This window comes from Equus quagga, chromosome 4 (genome assembly GCF_021613505.1).
Source record: "Equus quagga isolate Etosha38 chromosome 4, UCLA_HA_Equagga_1.0, whole genome shotgun sequence".
In the NCBI taxonomy this organism is placed as follows: Eukaryota; Metazoa; Chordata; class Mammalia; order Perissodactyla; family Equidae; genus Equus; species Equus quagga.
The window spans coordinates 71,242,553-71,259,262 of record NC_060270.1 but is presented as its reverse complement, the minus strand read 5'-3'; the positions used below and the strand labels follow the sequence as shown (position 1 = coordinate 71,259,262).

The 16,710-nt window shown below is 41.8% G+C and overlaps 1 protein-coding gene across 2 annotated transcripts in view; it reads right to left on the bottom strand.

Moving 5' to 3' along the window:
* Nucleotides 1-419: 419 nt before the first annotated feature.
* Nucleotides 420-16,710, bottom strand: part of RALB (RAS like proto-oncogene B) — a 44,409-nt gene continuing 28,118 nt past the window's right edge. For both annotated transcript variants that reach the window (XM_046659164.1, XM_046659163.1), the window contains exons 3-5: nucleotides 8,526-8,734; nucleotides 5,029-5,206; nucleotides 420-2,016 (exon numbers count right to left, since the gene is read on the bottom strand). In XM_046659164.1, the coding sequence (XP_046515120.1) occupies nucleotides 1,897-2,016; nucleotides 5,029-5,206; nucleotides 8,526-8,734 (507 nt within the window). In that variant the 3' untranslated portion in view covers nucleotides 420-1,896. The remainder of the gene's footprint in view (nucleotides 2,017-5,028; nucleotides 5,207-8,525; nucleotides 8,735-16,710) is intronic.

The window sequence follows — 16,710 nt, the reverse complement described above, 5'->3', positions numbered from 1 at the left end:
TAATAGCATATACCAAGATAATTTCCATAGCATGAAACAAGTCATACCACCTTTAATTTATTTGTGCATATTCCAAATGCACCTGTTCTCGACTGGAACTGATATCAAACAGGTGGCAAACCAAAGTGAAAAGAAAAAGGTTGTTCCAAAAATTTCAGGAGCATGGTTACCTTCAACTTTTTCATTTTTAAGAAGAAAGAGAAGTCATCTCTCCCAAAGGATAGACGAAGTTAAAATTACCATTTGTACTTATAACTTTATTGCCCACAGCCCAGTTCAAAGGATTAACTGAAATAAAGTTTGTCTGCTATTGCAGAACATCTAACAAGAAATGAATAATTTACTGTCAATTTCTTTAATCCCTGCATTTCACATGTATGACAAAAGGATAAAATAAAAAGGCTGAAATCCTGAAAAAGTGTATTTGTCTGCTTTTTTTATTCAAAAAAGCCCATGATTCTTTGGGAGGAGATACAAGATTGCTTTCCAGTCAGACCATAATTTCTGCAATTTCTGTAATAACCATAAATTCGAAAGGTTCCTGCTCTCCCCACCCCAGTTCACTTTTGGCACCTATAAGTGAAATGTCACTTCTGAAAAATGGGGTGGGACATGTGCTGAATACTGGGTTTTTATCACAGAACTCCTTTCCTGATGAAAAATTATCTGATTGCTGAATTTAGAATATTGATACAAGAAATAGTAACAATATCTCATCAATAAAAGTCTTTTACCAATTAACTATATGGCTGTCTCAGGAAAAAATTATATTCGAAACAGCAACCAATTCTCGGAGGTAAAGGGGCAACGGCTTATCGCATCCTTCCCCACTCCTAACCCTAAATTTAGAATTACGGGGCAATCCTACGAGAGGTAGCAGATGTCTGGCGCAGGCTCTGGCTTCAAGACTTTGGAACACAACTGTTACTCATCACATTCTTCAGAAGAACCCATGTCACACTGAAACAAACAGAGAAGAGGCCCTCTCAAGCTCCAGGTGCGGAGAGGGGCTGACGGGACCCTGATTTCTAGTGGAGAAGGAGGGCCTACCCACCTGAGGGACAGCTAGCAGAGGATTTAGCCAAAGAGTTTTTCTTTAAAAATTTGATTAGAAAAGCTTGTCACTTATATAGTATACTACTCGAGTCTTCACTTAATCTACTAAAAAGACACTCCTACACAAAAATCAGGATGCTACAGGAGAAAAATAGCCAACAAAGACTAAAATTGGCCAATACTTAAATATGAAGAATACAACTTTCATCTTTCATATGTGAGGAGGGATTGATGAGCTGGTTATTGACCTATCCGGCCCAATTCAAATTTATTTTATTAGCTGTGCTTCAAATCCACAGGGTGTTGCCAAGAAACTTATCAAAAAAAAAAAATCTCTGAATTTCTCAGTGTCATTGGAGCTTAATGGGTTTTTCTGAGTTCCACTGTTAAACTGGATAAAGGCTGGGAGGGCCTAACCCCACCCCCTTCTCCCAAAACCTAATAAAATAAGTCATTTTGTATTTCAAAACAAAAGATGGTAATGTTAGAAAACCGGGGAAAAAATAGCATGTTATGACAGTCCTTTTCCTTTTTAATGAGCACTTGACCATTTCCCACCTACAGCACTGGAAGCGTGAGTGAATTTCTGGCAGGGACAGAGGGAGGCGGGAGGGAGGAGGAAACGCTGAAGCCTCCCCACGGGGCAGCTGGGCCACTGCAAGGACAAGGGCTTCTTTCTTCTGCCAGCCGCTGATTCACAAACACTGTCCCCATTTAAAGAAGAACGCGTGAAGGAAGCTGGGGAGAGCAGGGGACACACCAAGGAGTTGTCTGTGGTCTCCTTGGAAGGAGCCCGCCCTATGTCCTTAGTGGAGACGACCTCATCCACCGCCTTGGCATTCACAGTAAGCAGCATCTCTCTTTAAAACTTTTCTTGTTCTTGCTGCTTTTCTTGCCATTCTTGTCCTTGTTTTCTGACATCTTCTTTGCTCTGATTTCTCTCATTAGGTCAAAGAACACCTGGGGTGGGAAGGAAGGAGTGAAAAACACAGGGAGGAAAAAGCCATTTAATGATCTGATGAAGCAATTCATCAAAGTAGGACATGTAGTTACATTTTAAAGTATAAAGCCCAACATATCTGTATTAACCATGTGCCAAAATTTTTCTAAACCAAGTGCCATCAAAAACAAAAGGTGTAGAGCAAATAAAAATAATCAACATTAAAAACATATTATCAGGGCCAGCCCTGTGGCCAAATGGTTGAGTTTGTGTGCTCTGCTGTGGCAGCCCAGGATTTGCTGGTTTGGATCCTGGGCATGGACCTACACACTGCTCATCAAGCCATGCTGTGGCAGCGTCCCACATAGAAGAACTAGGATGACCTACAACTAGATATACAGCTACATCCTGGGCTTTAGGGAGAAGAAAAAAAACCAAAGCAGAAGATTGGCAACAGATGTTAGCTCTGGGCCAATCTTCTTCACCAAAAAACAAACAAACAAACAAATATTCTAATTATGCAAAGTAAACATCTCTGCTCACATCACACTGTTGTCAGGTCAAGCTGAGGACAGAAGCATCACACAGTTACTGCCATTCAACAGCTTATTTCAGAATGATAAAATCTCTCGCTATGATAAGTATGATGAAGGCTAAAACATCATAGAACAGATCTCTAGGTGTGTGAAATTTGCAAATGTTGATACTGACAATAGTAATCAGACTTTCTAGTGCTTCCAACCACAAGAAAAGGTTGAGGATGATATGAGTATCTGCTACTGCGTGCTTTATTGTGTACCACTGTACCTTACTTAACTCTCCTATAGACCTGTAAAGGTAGGAACAGCATTCTGCACGACAGCTTGCCCAGCATCACTCCACAACAGTGGACTTGGGAACGAAGCGGGGTGGGGAGAAGAGGGGCATAAACTAAGCATAACAGAGCATAAACTAAGGCTCCTGCACTATGAAATTGGGGAAATGGAGGAGAGACGCCCTGTCACGCCACCCCTCCCCATGTACACCCCCACTCTGATTCTCAGGAACTACCACTCCTCCCTTCCTTGCGATGTTAGCTGAAAGGAACTTTATCAAGAGCTGGTAAGACTTGTCCTTTGAATGCCAGTGTGTTATTTAGATAGGGATTATCATTTGTCACAATAGTTTGGGTTTTGCCCTCTACCACCAGCAATCATGCCAAAGTACTGATTATGCCCAAGCAGACAAAATATGCCTCCCACAAGGGAGCACTTCAGATTTCTCCTAGGGATGACGGAGATGGACAGCGTGAGACTGAGTGCAAGCTTTATCTTTGGATGTTCCCACGAAACCACAAGCTCCTTTTATTTTCATAGATTCACCTTTTTCCTGACGAAAAGCAAGATCAAGCTTTCTGAATGTGGGATTCCACACGCATTTACCACCAGTTCCAGGCACAGAGAAGGAAGCCGCTCAAACTGACCTCAGCACCCCACCCACAACAGCAACAGTGAACAGCTTCAAATGTAACAGGTTTTCATTTTTCTTCTAACGCAAAAGGCAGGAGGGGAAGAATGGAGTGTGTCCAACTTCAAATGATGACAAAGTTGTCCATCAGCTGATCTTACCAACAGCTGCTGTTCGTGTAAATTGTTTACAAGGAATACAATGCTGCCAGTCATAAGATTCTGCTGGCTCCTGTTTGGCCGGTCAGGCTGGTCCAGTGGAGGAAGGGGAGAGGACAAGCTGTGTGCAGCCCCCCAGCCCCACTCCAGCCCACCAAAAATACACCTCGACAGCGCCATGCCCAGAAAGCCTTCCTGATGTTTTCACAAGAAGCATGTCTGGATTTCCTGTGTTTTCTACAGCTAGGAATAATGTGATAGAAAGAGAGAGATTTGGAATAGCACAGGAATCAATAGAAAGGTTGAGAAAGAATATGAAGAAAAAATAGCTAACACGTGAACCCACTTCGTGTTGCAGACTACAACTAAACAGACCAATGCTGCCGCAGACGTGGCCTTGGGGCTTCTAAAACAAAGCCCTTCTATACCAACAGTCCAAACGTGACGTCCTTCCAGCATCACGTCAGGCTGGAGTAAAGCTTGGTTACAAATCTCTCCCTCTTCGGGTAAGAAGTAACGGAGAATTATTTCTCCATAAGAAAGGGAAACATAAGCAACAATTTGGGGGACTCAGATGCTGACGCTGCGTAACACAAAGCAGACATATCCAGTGCACAGTGGCCAGAGCGAGGTGTGTCTAGATCTTACCAGAGCATGGATGATGAGGTGAGAGATAATGAACGAGGGAAAGCCAGAGGGGAAGCCTCATCTTTAAGGGTGTCTATTTTAGCTGTGTGGCAACCACTCTGAACCTTAATATTTTTAAAAAAGGCCTAACAATAGCAATCACTTGTAGGTGCATTTCCAAATTGTCTATGTTCATCATTGTCAAGGTCATCTTTTCCTTAGCTTCAGAGATTTGAATGAGAAAGTATGCTGGGGATGGTAAGAGAGAGAAAAGAGATCCCTAGAGTTGATTCCAGAGAGGTAACACTATTTAGAGACTAAGTTATAAAGACAGAACACCTTGGCTCTGCCAGTGGACACTAAGGTGAAAAGAAATAATCGAACCAATAATTCAGTGAGAGCAAAATCAAGAAACACCATGTTTCTTTGGGGAACCTCCTAAGGACCAGCCCGATCCGGCCAGGCCTGCTCCTGCAGAGCAACAGGCTATGGAAGATGAGCGAGCACAGGGAAGTACTTACCTCCATCCTTCTAGCTCAGCCTTCACAAGCCAATGGCCTCATCCTGCCGTACTTCCAAGGGCCAGGCCAACATTAAGCATGCTCTGACAAAGGCTCACGACACAGAGTGAAAGGATCCTGGGTTGTTTTAATCCAGGGTCATACACTGCTTCTCAGTACAATGGCTTAGACATCTGGGAAAATCAGTCCTCCCCTTGTTTCCATAAATGGTTCCCTCAAAACCAAATAGACGAGGCCTGTCTACATTCTCCATGGAAACTCACAGAGAGCACATGCCCACCTTGTCCACGTTGGCCCGTGTTTTAGCCGACGTCTCCACGTACTGTACGCCCCACTCCTCCGCTTTACTCCTAGCCTCCTCGATGGGCACCTGCCTCCGCTCCTCTAAGTCAGACTTGTTTCCCACGACGAGCAATGGAATTTTATCTTCTTCAGCCTTAACGCGGAGGATCTGTTCCCTGAGGCATAACGTCAAAAATAAAGCAGCTAAGAAAGCAGGAATAAGAACGCAATTTGGTTGACTCATCTAAAATATAAGGCTTTCCTAAGGCAGAAGAAGAAACTGCTACACTTAGGGTATGTTCCAAGGAAGCATAAACTAGACCAGTCTTTTCAAAGTCTGGTTCTCGGCTTCCCGCATCAGAATGACCTGGGGCGCTCGTTACAAACGCAAATTTCTGGGCCAGAGCAGCCCTACAGAAGTGAATGTCTGGATAGGAGCCCAGGATTCTGCATTTCAACAGGGTCCCCAATTTATGCTTAGGCACAAAAGAAAAGAACAGGAACCACCTGGAAACCTCTGAGACAAAAACAAGCTAAAAGAAGTATCTCCATACACAAAATGCTTCATCGTGGGATGACTTCTTTGTAAGAATAAAAGCTATGAAATCCAGTATTTTTCATATGGAAGGTGGCAGTCTAGCAGCAGACAATGAAATCGATTCAGTGACTCACAACCAGTAATTTTTTTTCCTCAGTGAAATAGAATATTACAGAATGATCAATAGATTACAGAAACATTAGAGGGAATCTCAAGTGGTAAAGGTAGGTATGGTTTTGTGAGACTTCCGTTTCGATTATCTCTGTCTGTGTGTATGCACCCGCCTCCCAAACACAGTTTCCATTTAGATGCAGCAGGTGTGACGCGCAACAGACTGGGCTCACTTACGTTCAGCAGTAATCGCATTTTAACGTGCATTATTTTTCTACTACATAGTGAAAAAAAATCCAAGGCCTATGGAAAAGTACTTCAAAAACATATTCTCTGAAACAAACCATTACCTGTAGCACATTAAATTTTACCTCTACTAAAAATAATCAGCTATCTAAAATTATTACTCAAAACCAAATATTAAAAAAATTAAATATTCCACTTCCATTATTTTGGTCCAGTGGGAACATTTCTACTGCTACATTCCAATATATTCCAAAAAGAGACCCCTTCAAAAGTGAATTTTGTGGAGATCTGCATTGATTTTTACGATACAGGGTAACGTTCCATAAAAATAAAAATATTTTAAAATTTTTCCATACAGTCAATTTAAGTACCAGATGTCAAATATTTCCAGAAAAATTAATAAGAAGAAAAGAAAGTAGCTGCTTGGAAACAGCCTCTAAGTAGCTTTGCTATACCCTGCATTTCAACAGGGGTCAAAGATCTTGAAGTTATGTGATCAGTAGAAGCTATGAACAAGAAAAACAGAGCTTTCTGCCTCATTACTCTTGCAGAGGCACGTAAAATTACCTCATTAACAAACATATTGACACAAAATGGAGTAGCGAGTTCCGGTCTCTTGTAACAAAACTACGTCTCTAGTTTATGGAATATTGTCCAGGAAAAGTTTCAAGGAAGATAGAGTGTATTAACGCTCGGCGTTATGTTGGGGCCTTTCCATAAATACAGAAATGCTGTTTCAAAACTGTTAATGGGCACAAAGTAAAGTGACTGAGTTTAACCACCAAGGCTCAGATCACCCACCTCCTTGCTTCTGGTCCCAGTGACATGAGAAACCTGGCCAGCTCTGGGCTTTCGTCCAAATGTCCAGAGTTCAACAACGAACCGCCCTCGCTGCCCCTTTCAGGCAGTCATCTGCCCCTTTGCTTCTAAGCATCCCTGTTCTCACGTAACAACCAAAACCGTCCTCCGAAAATGAGATGAGACTCCGCTGCCATGACACTCCCTGAGAACACATGAACATCATCTGTGGGCACGTGGTGAGCCGGGGCGAACGGACGAGGTGGCCTTGTCTCGTCTCTGCAGACGACTGTTCCCCTGCCCAACATTTCCTTTCTCGGTGAGTCATGGGCGATGGGAAATCAAAGGCTCAGGACAGAGAGGAAAAGAAGGTCGTGTGTCCATCTGTCCTCCCCTACGCGCAAGGAGGCACAGAAACAGGGTGGTGTAGATGCAAACACAGTTATGATGCACAGGCTCTAGCCACATACAGGACACTCTGTGTATGTCAGAAAAGTCTGAAAACCCACAGGGCTTCTCATAAGGAGTCCTAGTCATTTAACTGATCGACACACACACGATCGAGCCAGAGAATTTCGACCTCCAACCATCGAAGGCCTGACACTATGAAGCATAACAGCTGAGCATCGCCTCGCTCCCTTCCACTCGCTCAGCCAGCCGAGTCCAGCCCTGGGCTTCCGTGGCTCACTGCCGCCTCCTTCCACACCTCGGCGGGTATTTACCTTCTTCATCTTCACCTTTGGTTGATCATCTTAAATTCTGACCAGAACTTGCTAAAGAATGAAAAAGAATGACTGGTTTTTTTCCTTTTTAGTTCCCTGTTAGACCCTACATCTGGTTCTTAAAGTGAAAAAGTCATCTGGATAGATATGTTTATAAGGAGAGTGGATGAAGAAAGAAAACTGTGTAAGAGAAATGATCCGGGCACGGGGTAAAAAGACAGACACCCTTCCCATTAGAACTCCCATGAGAAGGATGCCTAACGGCTCTTTCTTTATAACAAGATGAACTCAAGGTATCTTTAAGTATCGCATTTTAAAATGAATTATAGCAGTTATTATCTACTCGCTAAGTAATCACCTTGTGCCTACACTGTGAGAAGGCCTGGGGACACGACACTATGGGTAGCCACGTTCCTGCCCTTACAGAATTTACAGCCTAAAGCATCATTTTATTTCATTTCATCAACTGACAAGCGCATTTTCAGATAAAGAAACAGAATCTCCAAAGCTAAGTAAACTTGCCCAGGGTTACAAAACTGCTAAGTGGCAGGACAGGCATTCAGACCCAGCCTGTCTGATTCTAAAGCTGCCTCTCTCCACTCAACTATGCCACAGTCCTTACAGGAGCAGCCAGTGGTCCCTCTGACTCACATCTTTGAATCTCCTGACAACGTTTCATAAACCTCAAAACAGATCAAAATTGTTACTTTTCCAGCAAAATTATAAAAAAGATAAAGACAGTTAACTCAATCACTGTCTCTCAGGATTTACACAAAAACTAAATTACAGATTCCTGAGTATATGGAATGGCTTCATTCTCTTATGAGGGACAACAGACTCTTAAGATAATCTATATCCAGAAATTACAAAACAGGGAAGCCCTAAGAGATTATAACAAATGCTGTTATAATGTGCCAAGATTCAAAAAGCCCCAGAAACTTCTTTAGACAGAATTCTTCCTAATAACAAACACAACCCTCTACTGCTATGCTCAGCCCCCAACTCCCGCCAAGCCTGAGACACAGGACAGGAAGGCAAAACACCTGGCGGGGGCTGGAGGCCCTCTCCCTCCAGACGCACCTGAATTCGGCAGTTGCTGTGAAGGACTCGTGCTCCGTGATGGAGAACACGAGGAGGAAGCCTTCACCACTCCGGAAGTAGTTGTCGCGAATGGCTGCGTAGTCCTCCTGTCCCGCCGTGTCCAGAATGTCTATCTGCACTTCCTCTCCATCGAGAACCACTTTCTTCCTGTAACTGTCGGCTTTGGTAGGTTCATAGTCTTCTACAAACTGAGGAAGTAAAGAACATTGTCGGCAATTAACGCACTTTCAAGGGGAATAAAATCTGCCAAAAAATAAATTTCAACATATGGGTACTTTGCCTATCATCAACTGATTATTTATTGAGTGCCTATAATTATCACACTGTGTGTAAGGCACTATAAAATAAAAACAACTCCTTATATAATACTTCTGTTCTTTACTGCTCTCGGTTCTACTACTTTTTATGGTGTTTTTAAACAACAAGAGCAGATATTCCCATTTTACAGATGAGGAGCCCAAGCACAGAGCAGAACACCTGGCAAGATTATTGTCAGTATAAAATTTAATACAAACACCAGCAGGGGTGAGAAACAGGAGCTCTTATTCATAGTCAACAGAAGTACAAAATTCATCAGAAAAGTAATTTGGGAAGACATACCAAGAGGCTCAAATAACTACAACATGATAAACTCCAAATGGGTTAAAGATTAAATGTAAAAAATAAACCCCTCAAGGACTAGAAGAAAATGTGGGTGAAATTCCTTCATTACCTTGAAGTAGGGAAGGCCTTTTTAACTATGACTCAAAATCCAGAAGCCATGTAAGAAAAAATTGATAAATTAGACTACATAAAAAATAAAAAACTTCTGTTTGGCACAATACACTATAAACAAAGACAAATGACAAACAGGGAAGAAGTAGCTGAACTCATGTCACACAGAGCTATATATAAACAGTTCCTAAAAACAGTGAGGAAAAAAAGATCAACAATCCAATGGGAAGAATCGGCAAGAGACATAAACAATTCACAGAAAAATAAACACATATGATGTAAAACATATGAAAAGATGTTCACCCTCACTAATAAAGAAAATGAAAATTGTAACTGATACCATTTTCACCTACCAGACTGGCAAAAATCCCAAAGTCTGACAACACACTCTGGGGAAAAGGCACTCTTGTACATTGCTAGTGGGAGCAGGGAACAGCACAGTCCTTATGCAGAGGAACACAGCAACATCTAACAGGACTAGAGAAGCTCTCTTCCTCTGTCCCAGCCATCCCGCTTCTAGGAACCTAAGCTACAGAAACACCTGCACGAGAACATACATGGTTATTCACTGTGGCACTGTGGGTATTAGGAAAAGACTAAAAACCACCCAAATGCCCAGGAGAGGGCTCCACATAACAGAATACTATGCAGCTATAAAAAATGAAGACGAGAACTATGTACAGATATGTAAAGATCTTCAGAATAAAATAGACTACCTTTTACACAAGGAAGGTAGGGAAAATAAAGAATGAGATATATTTTTTTTTACTGCATAAATATATATATATATCTTCATACATATGTAACGTGTATATGTGTGTATATACACGTATGTATGCATTTGCCAAAACATACCCTGAAAAGACAAACAAAACAAATTTAAAAGCTGTTAAACAGAAAAACTGAAGCAAATGAACCTAAATGAATATTAAATTGGCAATGTAGCCACATGGAGAAAGGATTAATTTAAGAGAACAGAATATTTTGATAGAATGCATCCCACTAAAAGAGACTAAGGACAAAACAATTTCAAAGAAATCCTAAACTTCCCTCAGTGTTTATATTATTTAGTAATAATGATATTAATATTTCTTTATATTGTATTTTCTTTCTTTCTATAAAGCTATTTTCTTTATATTGTATCAAACATCAAATAAGTAATATCTTGATACAAGAAGTCAAGATGTTCAGGAAAAAAGCAAAGTAACGACAGCAATGTACTGTTAAAATTGAATAGGTGCTAGTATAAGTTGATATCCACATGCTAAAGAATGAAGTTGAACCCCTAATTCACATCACATACAAAAATTAACTCAAAAAAAGATACCACATTACGCCAGTTAAAATGGCTATAATCACTAAGACAAAAAATAACAAAGGGTGGAGAGGGTGTGGAGAGAAGGGAACCCTCATGCACTGCTGGTGGGAATGCAAACTGATGCAGCCACTACGGAAAACAGTATGGAGACTTCTCAGAAAACTGAAAACAGAAATACCATATGACCCAGCTATCCTGCTACTGGTATCTACCCAAAGAACTTGAAATCAACAATACAAAGAGACTTATGCACCCCTATGTTCATTGCAGCACTATTCACAATAGCCAAGACATGGAATCAATGCAAGTGCCCATCGACTGCTGATCGGATAAAGAAGATGTGATATACACATACAATAGAATACTACTCAGCCATCAAAAAAAGACAAAATCGTCCCATTCGTAACAACATGGATGCACCTGGAGGGTATTATGTTAAGCGAAATAAGCCAAACAGAGAAAAACAAACACTGTATGATTTCACTCATATGTGGAAGATAAACAAACAGACAGACAAAGAGAATAGTTGAGTGGTTACCAGGGGAATGAGGCTAGGAGGTGGGCACAGCGGGGGGAGGGGAGCACTTATATGGTGACAGGCAAGTAATAATGTACAACTGAAATTTCACAATGTTGTAAACTATTACGAACTCAATTAAAAAGAAAAATTAACTCAAAATGTATCAAAAACCTAAATGTAAGAACTAAAACTATAAACTCTTAGAAGAAAACATAGGTATAAATCTTTATGATCTTGGATTTGGCAATGCATTATCAGATATAACATCAAAAGCAGAAGCAACAAAAGAAAAAATAGATCAACTAGACTTCATCAAAAGTTAAACCTTTCACGCTTCAAAGGACACCATCAAGAAAGTGAAAAGACAAGCCACGGAATGGGAGAAAATATTTGTAAATCATATATCTAATAAGGGACTTGTACCCAGAATATATAAAGAACACTTAAAACTCAACAATAAAAAGACAAATAACCCAACTAAAAAATAGGCAAAGGATCTGAACAGACATTTTTCCAAAGCAGACACACAAATAGCCAATGAGCATATGAAAAGATGCTTGACATCATTTGTCATTAGGGAAATGCAAATCAAAACCATAATCAGATACCACTTCACACCCACTAGGGTGCTCTAATCAAAGATGGACAATAACAAGTGTTATTGAGGATGTGGAGAAACTAGAACCCTCATACTTTGCTAGTGGGTTTGTAAAATGGGGGAGCTGCTATGGAAAACAGTTTTGCAAGTCCCAAAAAGTTATACATAGAGTTATCATGTGACCCAGCAAATTTTATGCCTAGATATATACCCAAGAAACTTGAAGGACATATGTGTCTACACAAAAACTTGTACACGAATGTTGATAGCAACATTATTCATAATAGCCAAAAAGCAGAAACAATCTGAACATCTGTCAATTGATGAATGGACAAATAAAACATGGCATGTCCAGACAACGGGATATTATTCAGTCATAAAAGGGAATGAAGTACTGATTGATGCTACAACATGGATGAACCGTGACCAATTATGGTCCATAAAAGAAGCCGGACACAAAAGGTCACATATTACATGAGCCTATTTATACCAAATGTCCAGAACAGACAAATCTATGGAAATACAAAGCAGATTTGTAGTTACCGTGACTGGGGGAGGGGCAATGGAGAGTGACTGCTGACAGGTATGGGGTTTCTTTTTGGGTGATGAAAATGTTCTGGAATTAGATAGAGGTGATGGTTGTACAACTTTGTGAATACACTGAAAACCACTGAATTGTATACTTTACAAGGGTAGATTTTATGGCATACGAATTATATCTCAATTTTTTTTTAAAAAAAGAATGAGGTACTGATTCACGCTACCACATGGATGAACTTTCAAAACATTATGCATAGAGTTATCATATGACCCAGCAGAAAGAAGCCAGATACAAAGGTCACATATTGCATGATTCCATTTACAGGAAATGTCCAGAACAGGCAAATCTATACAAACAGAAAGTGGTTATCAGGGACGAGGGGTGGGAGCGGGGGAAGCAGATTGGAGGAATGACACTAATATGTAGGGTTTGGGTTTCTTTCGGAGTGATGAAAATATACTAAAATTATATAATGGTGATGGTTGCACATCTGTGTGGATCCACTAAAAATCCTTGAATTATACACTTTAAAAGGGTGAATTTCATGGTATGTGACTTACATCTTAATAAAACTGTAATATAAATTTTTTAAAATTGAATTGAAAATATGGGCCCTTTGAAGAATACTCTGAAAAAGAGCTTTGTATTGCCAATGAACAGCTTCTAGTTCAAATGATTTTAAATCTAAAAATAAAAATACTAAAAGATTTTTAGTATTAGATCCTCATAAATTTGTAGTGATAATAGACTTAAAATAGAGAAAATGTGAAAATTTGCTTATGCTTCACAAGTGTCCTTTTAACTCCTCAAAGAGACAAATATACGACTAAAATACCCCACCACCAAGTGCCAGTCTCTGAATACCACCAAACAACATCTCAATTGCACATGTCTGAGCTTTCAAGGTTAAAACCAGCAAGAGTTCCACCGTCTCCTTTGACACCAGAAGTCAGAACGTCCTGATCCGAGCATCTGTCGGTGCAGTGAACAGCGTGCTTATTATCAGAACATTAGATTACAACCCTGATGCTGACATTTTTCCACTAAAAACACGAGATCCCCAAAGTCTTGGTATCTGTTAGGATGAACCGTTCTCCCAGCCTCGCAGGGCTGGCGCGATTCAGTTTCAGATGCTCAAGACACACCAGTCCAAGATGGGCTTCTGCAGCCCCTTCTCACCGAGCCCCGCCCACGCTGACTCCGCCGCGCCGCCCGTCTGAAGCCTTGCTGCCAGTCTCCCCATCACCAGCTTCACTTTCCCAGAAATGGCAAACAGCTTAAAAAGTCAAGTGTTTTACGCCAAGAACAAAAAGGTTAAAATCTCCCTCTGATTTTTCCCCACATCAGAACTTTGACAAAAATAGAGACTTTTGAGACCATGGCTGCTTCATAATCCAATTTTCATGACAATTCTACCATATAAGCTAATCTGTTTTAACTAAGGGTAAAGCCTTGGACCAGGGACAGTGTGAGTGGCCTGTGAGACTTGAGGCACCGGCACCCACGGACAGGACTCATCTCCTTGTCCTTGAATCCGGCCGGACCAGCCGCCCTGTGAGGCAGGAGTTACCACACCTGGCCACACGTCAGAATCGTCAGAATTGCTGGGGGAGCTTCAGAAAATGAGATTCCCAGTTCTCAACTCCAGGAACCTTATTCAGAAAGGGTTTTTTAAAAGATTCCCCAGGAGATCCTACAATCAGCTAGGTTTGGAAACCACTGCTAAGGGCTCTTCAAGCTCCAGAATGATGACTCTGGAACTATACTGTCCAATACGGCAGCCACGCTTCAAGCGGTCGGTAGCCGCAGATATTGGCCAGTATAGACAGGGAACACTGTCATCATCACAGAAGGTTCTATCAGTCAGCGTTGTTTTAGAAAATCAGTCAAACACTTCCACAAACACACATCGCTCAGCGCCACTCTCTCCTTGCTCTGATTTTACCGTACCCTTTCTTCAGGAACTGCTGCTCTCTCGTCCTCAAATATATCAGCTCACGAGAAAAACAGACTAAGATCAAGCAGAGTTTTCCCTTGCAGCTCTGAAGGAACTAAGAAGAAGAGAAAAAACTCTAGATTCTTCTGCATGCATCTCTCTCCCCTCCCTCTTGTCATACACACACATAACAAACACGCACAATAAAAATGAAAACTCCCGACTGGACTCGCCGAGTCTCTCGCGGTGCCAGCAGCTGTGCTGAGCAGGACGGATCCCAGTCTCAAAGCTCTGCCTGCAGTCCAGGGCTTCTCGACAGCAGTACTGCTGACATTTTGCTCTGGATGACTCTCTGTTTTGGGGTCTCTCCTAGGCGCTCTAGGATGTTTAGCAGCACTCCTGGCCTCTACCCACTAGGGGCTGGTAGCATCTGCCCCCAAAGCTGTGACAAACAAAAATACCTCAGACATTGACAACCATTCCCTGGAGGACAAAATGCCGTTGCCCGTCTCCACTAACAAACTGCCCCTCCAGTCCTATCTCCTCCATCTCAATCCCTCTCCTCACCCTCTGTTCTTCCCCAGCCTCTTTATACAAGAAAAATAAGGAATTGTTAGTAAGTACATGTTATTAAATAAAAACAAACAGACTTGCAAAACAGATTACAAAACTTGCCTCTCTTCTTTTATAAAAAATGTTTTGGGTAAATTAAGCAGATTCTGCTCAATTTCCCCACTCCGGCTCCTAGTGTAAGATAAAGAAAAGCAAGCATCAAAAACAAAAGCTTCTCATTATAAGATATAGGGGTATGACCCAGGAGGAGATCAAGGTTTTGGTGTGGAGCTTGCTCATCTTGGGGTCCCTCTTTAAGAAAAGAACACAAAATTACCCATATAATATTGGATATAAAAGCGAACATCTTGGGGGCCGGCCCCGTGGCCGAGTGATTAAGTTCATGCACTCCGCTTCGGCGGGCCAGGGTTCCCCCCGTTCAGATCCTGGGCACAGACCTAGCACTGCTTATCAGGCTATAATGAGGCAGTGTCCCACACAGCACAACCAGAAGCACTTACAACTAGAATATACAACTATGTACGTGCGGGGGGCCAGGGAGCGGTGTTTGGGGAGAAGCAGCAAAAAAAGGAAGATTGATAACAGATGTTAGCTCAGGTGCCAATCTTAAAAAAAACGAATATCCTTAATGAGAAAAGAAATCATAGCCCATTATAAATTTTGTGTGAGTGTGAGGAAGATTAGCCCTGAACTAACACTGGTTGCCAATCCTCCTCTTTTTGCTTGAGGAAGATTGTCACTGAGCTAACATCTGTGCCAGCCTCCCTCTACTTTATGTGGCATGCCACCACAGCGGGGCCTGATAAGTGGTGCTAGAATTGTGCCCGGGATCCAAACCTGCGAATCCTGGACTGCCAAAGCAGAGCACGAGAACTTAACCACTATGCCACCAGGCCAGCCCCATAAATTTTTTTTTTAAAGATTTGCACGTGAGCTAACATCTGTTGCCAATCTTTTTCTTCTTCTTCTTCTTCTCTCCCCAAAGCCCCCCAGTACATAGTTGTATATTCTAGTTGTAGGTCCTTCTGGTTGTGCTATGTGGGACACCACCTCGAACCGGGGAAACCCTGGGCCACTGAAGCAGAGCGAGTGAACTGAACCACTGGGGCCAGCCCCCATAATTTTTTTAAATGGACAAATACTGTGGCGAACACACCTTCAGGTGACCTCAGTCATGCGCTTGTACAGTGCCCTCCCCTTGAATGCAGAGGAACCTGTGACTGGTTCTAACCAACAGAATATGGCAACAGTGAGGAGATGACCACATGATGACATTTCCTTGCGAAAGAATCTGTCTTAGCTAACCAGAGAGACTCTCCTGCTGCCTTGAAGAAGCAGGCTCCCACAGCATGAACTGCCTGGGGAGAGGGCCAGGAGCAGAGGCCTGCGGGTGAGCTCTAGGAGCTGTGGGCCTCCATCCTCCACCCGCAAGGAACTCAACTCTGCCAGCAACCAGGGAGCCTGGAAGAGGACCCGAGCCCCCGCTGACCTTGCAGCCACAGCGACACCCTGCCTGCAACCTCGTGAGACCCTGAGCAGGAGCCCAGCTAAGCCGTGCCAGACTCCTGACCCCTGGAAACTGCAGATGACAAATGAGCGTTGTTTTAAGCTGCTAAATTTATAGTAATTTGTTACACAGCAATAGAAAACTAATACAAATAACCATTTAACAGCACAAAATCCAGCAAAATAACATATTTTTATTAATTAACTACCTGGTATCACTCGAGAATAGCGTCCTACCTTTGTCGGTCTGCTGTATACTTTTTGATTATCTTGTGATATGCCAAATGATTTTCAAATATTTCCTACAGAGAATTTTAAAAAATTGTGTTTCTTCAAGCATAGTTGATCTAAATTTCTCTTTATTGACAGAAAAGTTTTTTCAGCTTCACAACTACTTGACATTACTAGTAAAGAAACTTTTAGGACTATTGGCAAATTTAGGAAACTTCTATTGAGCT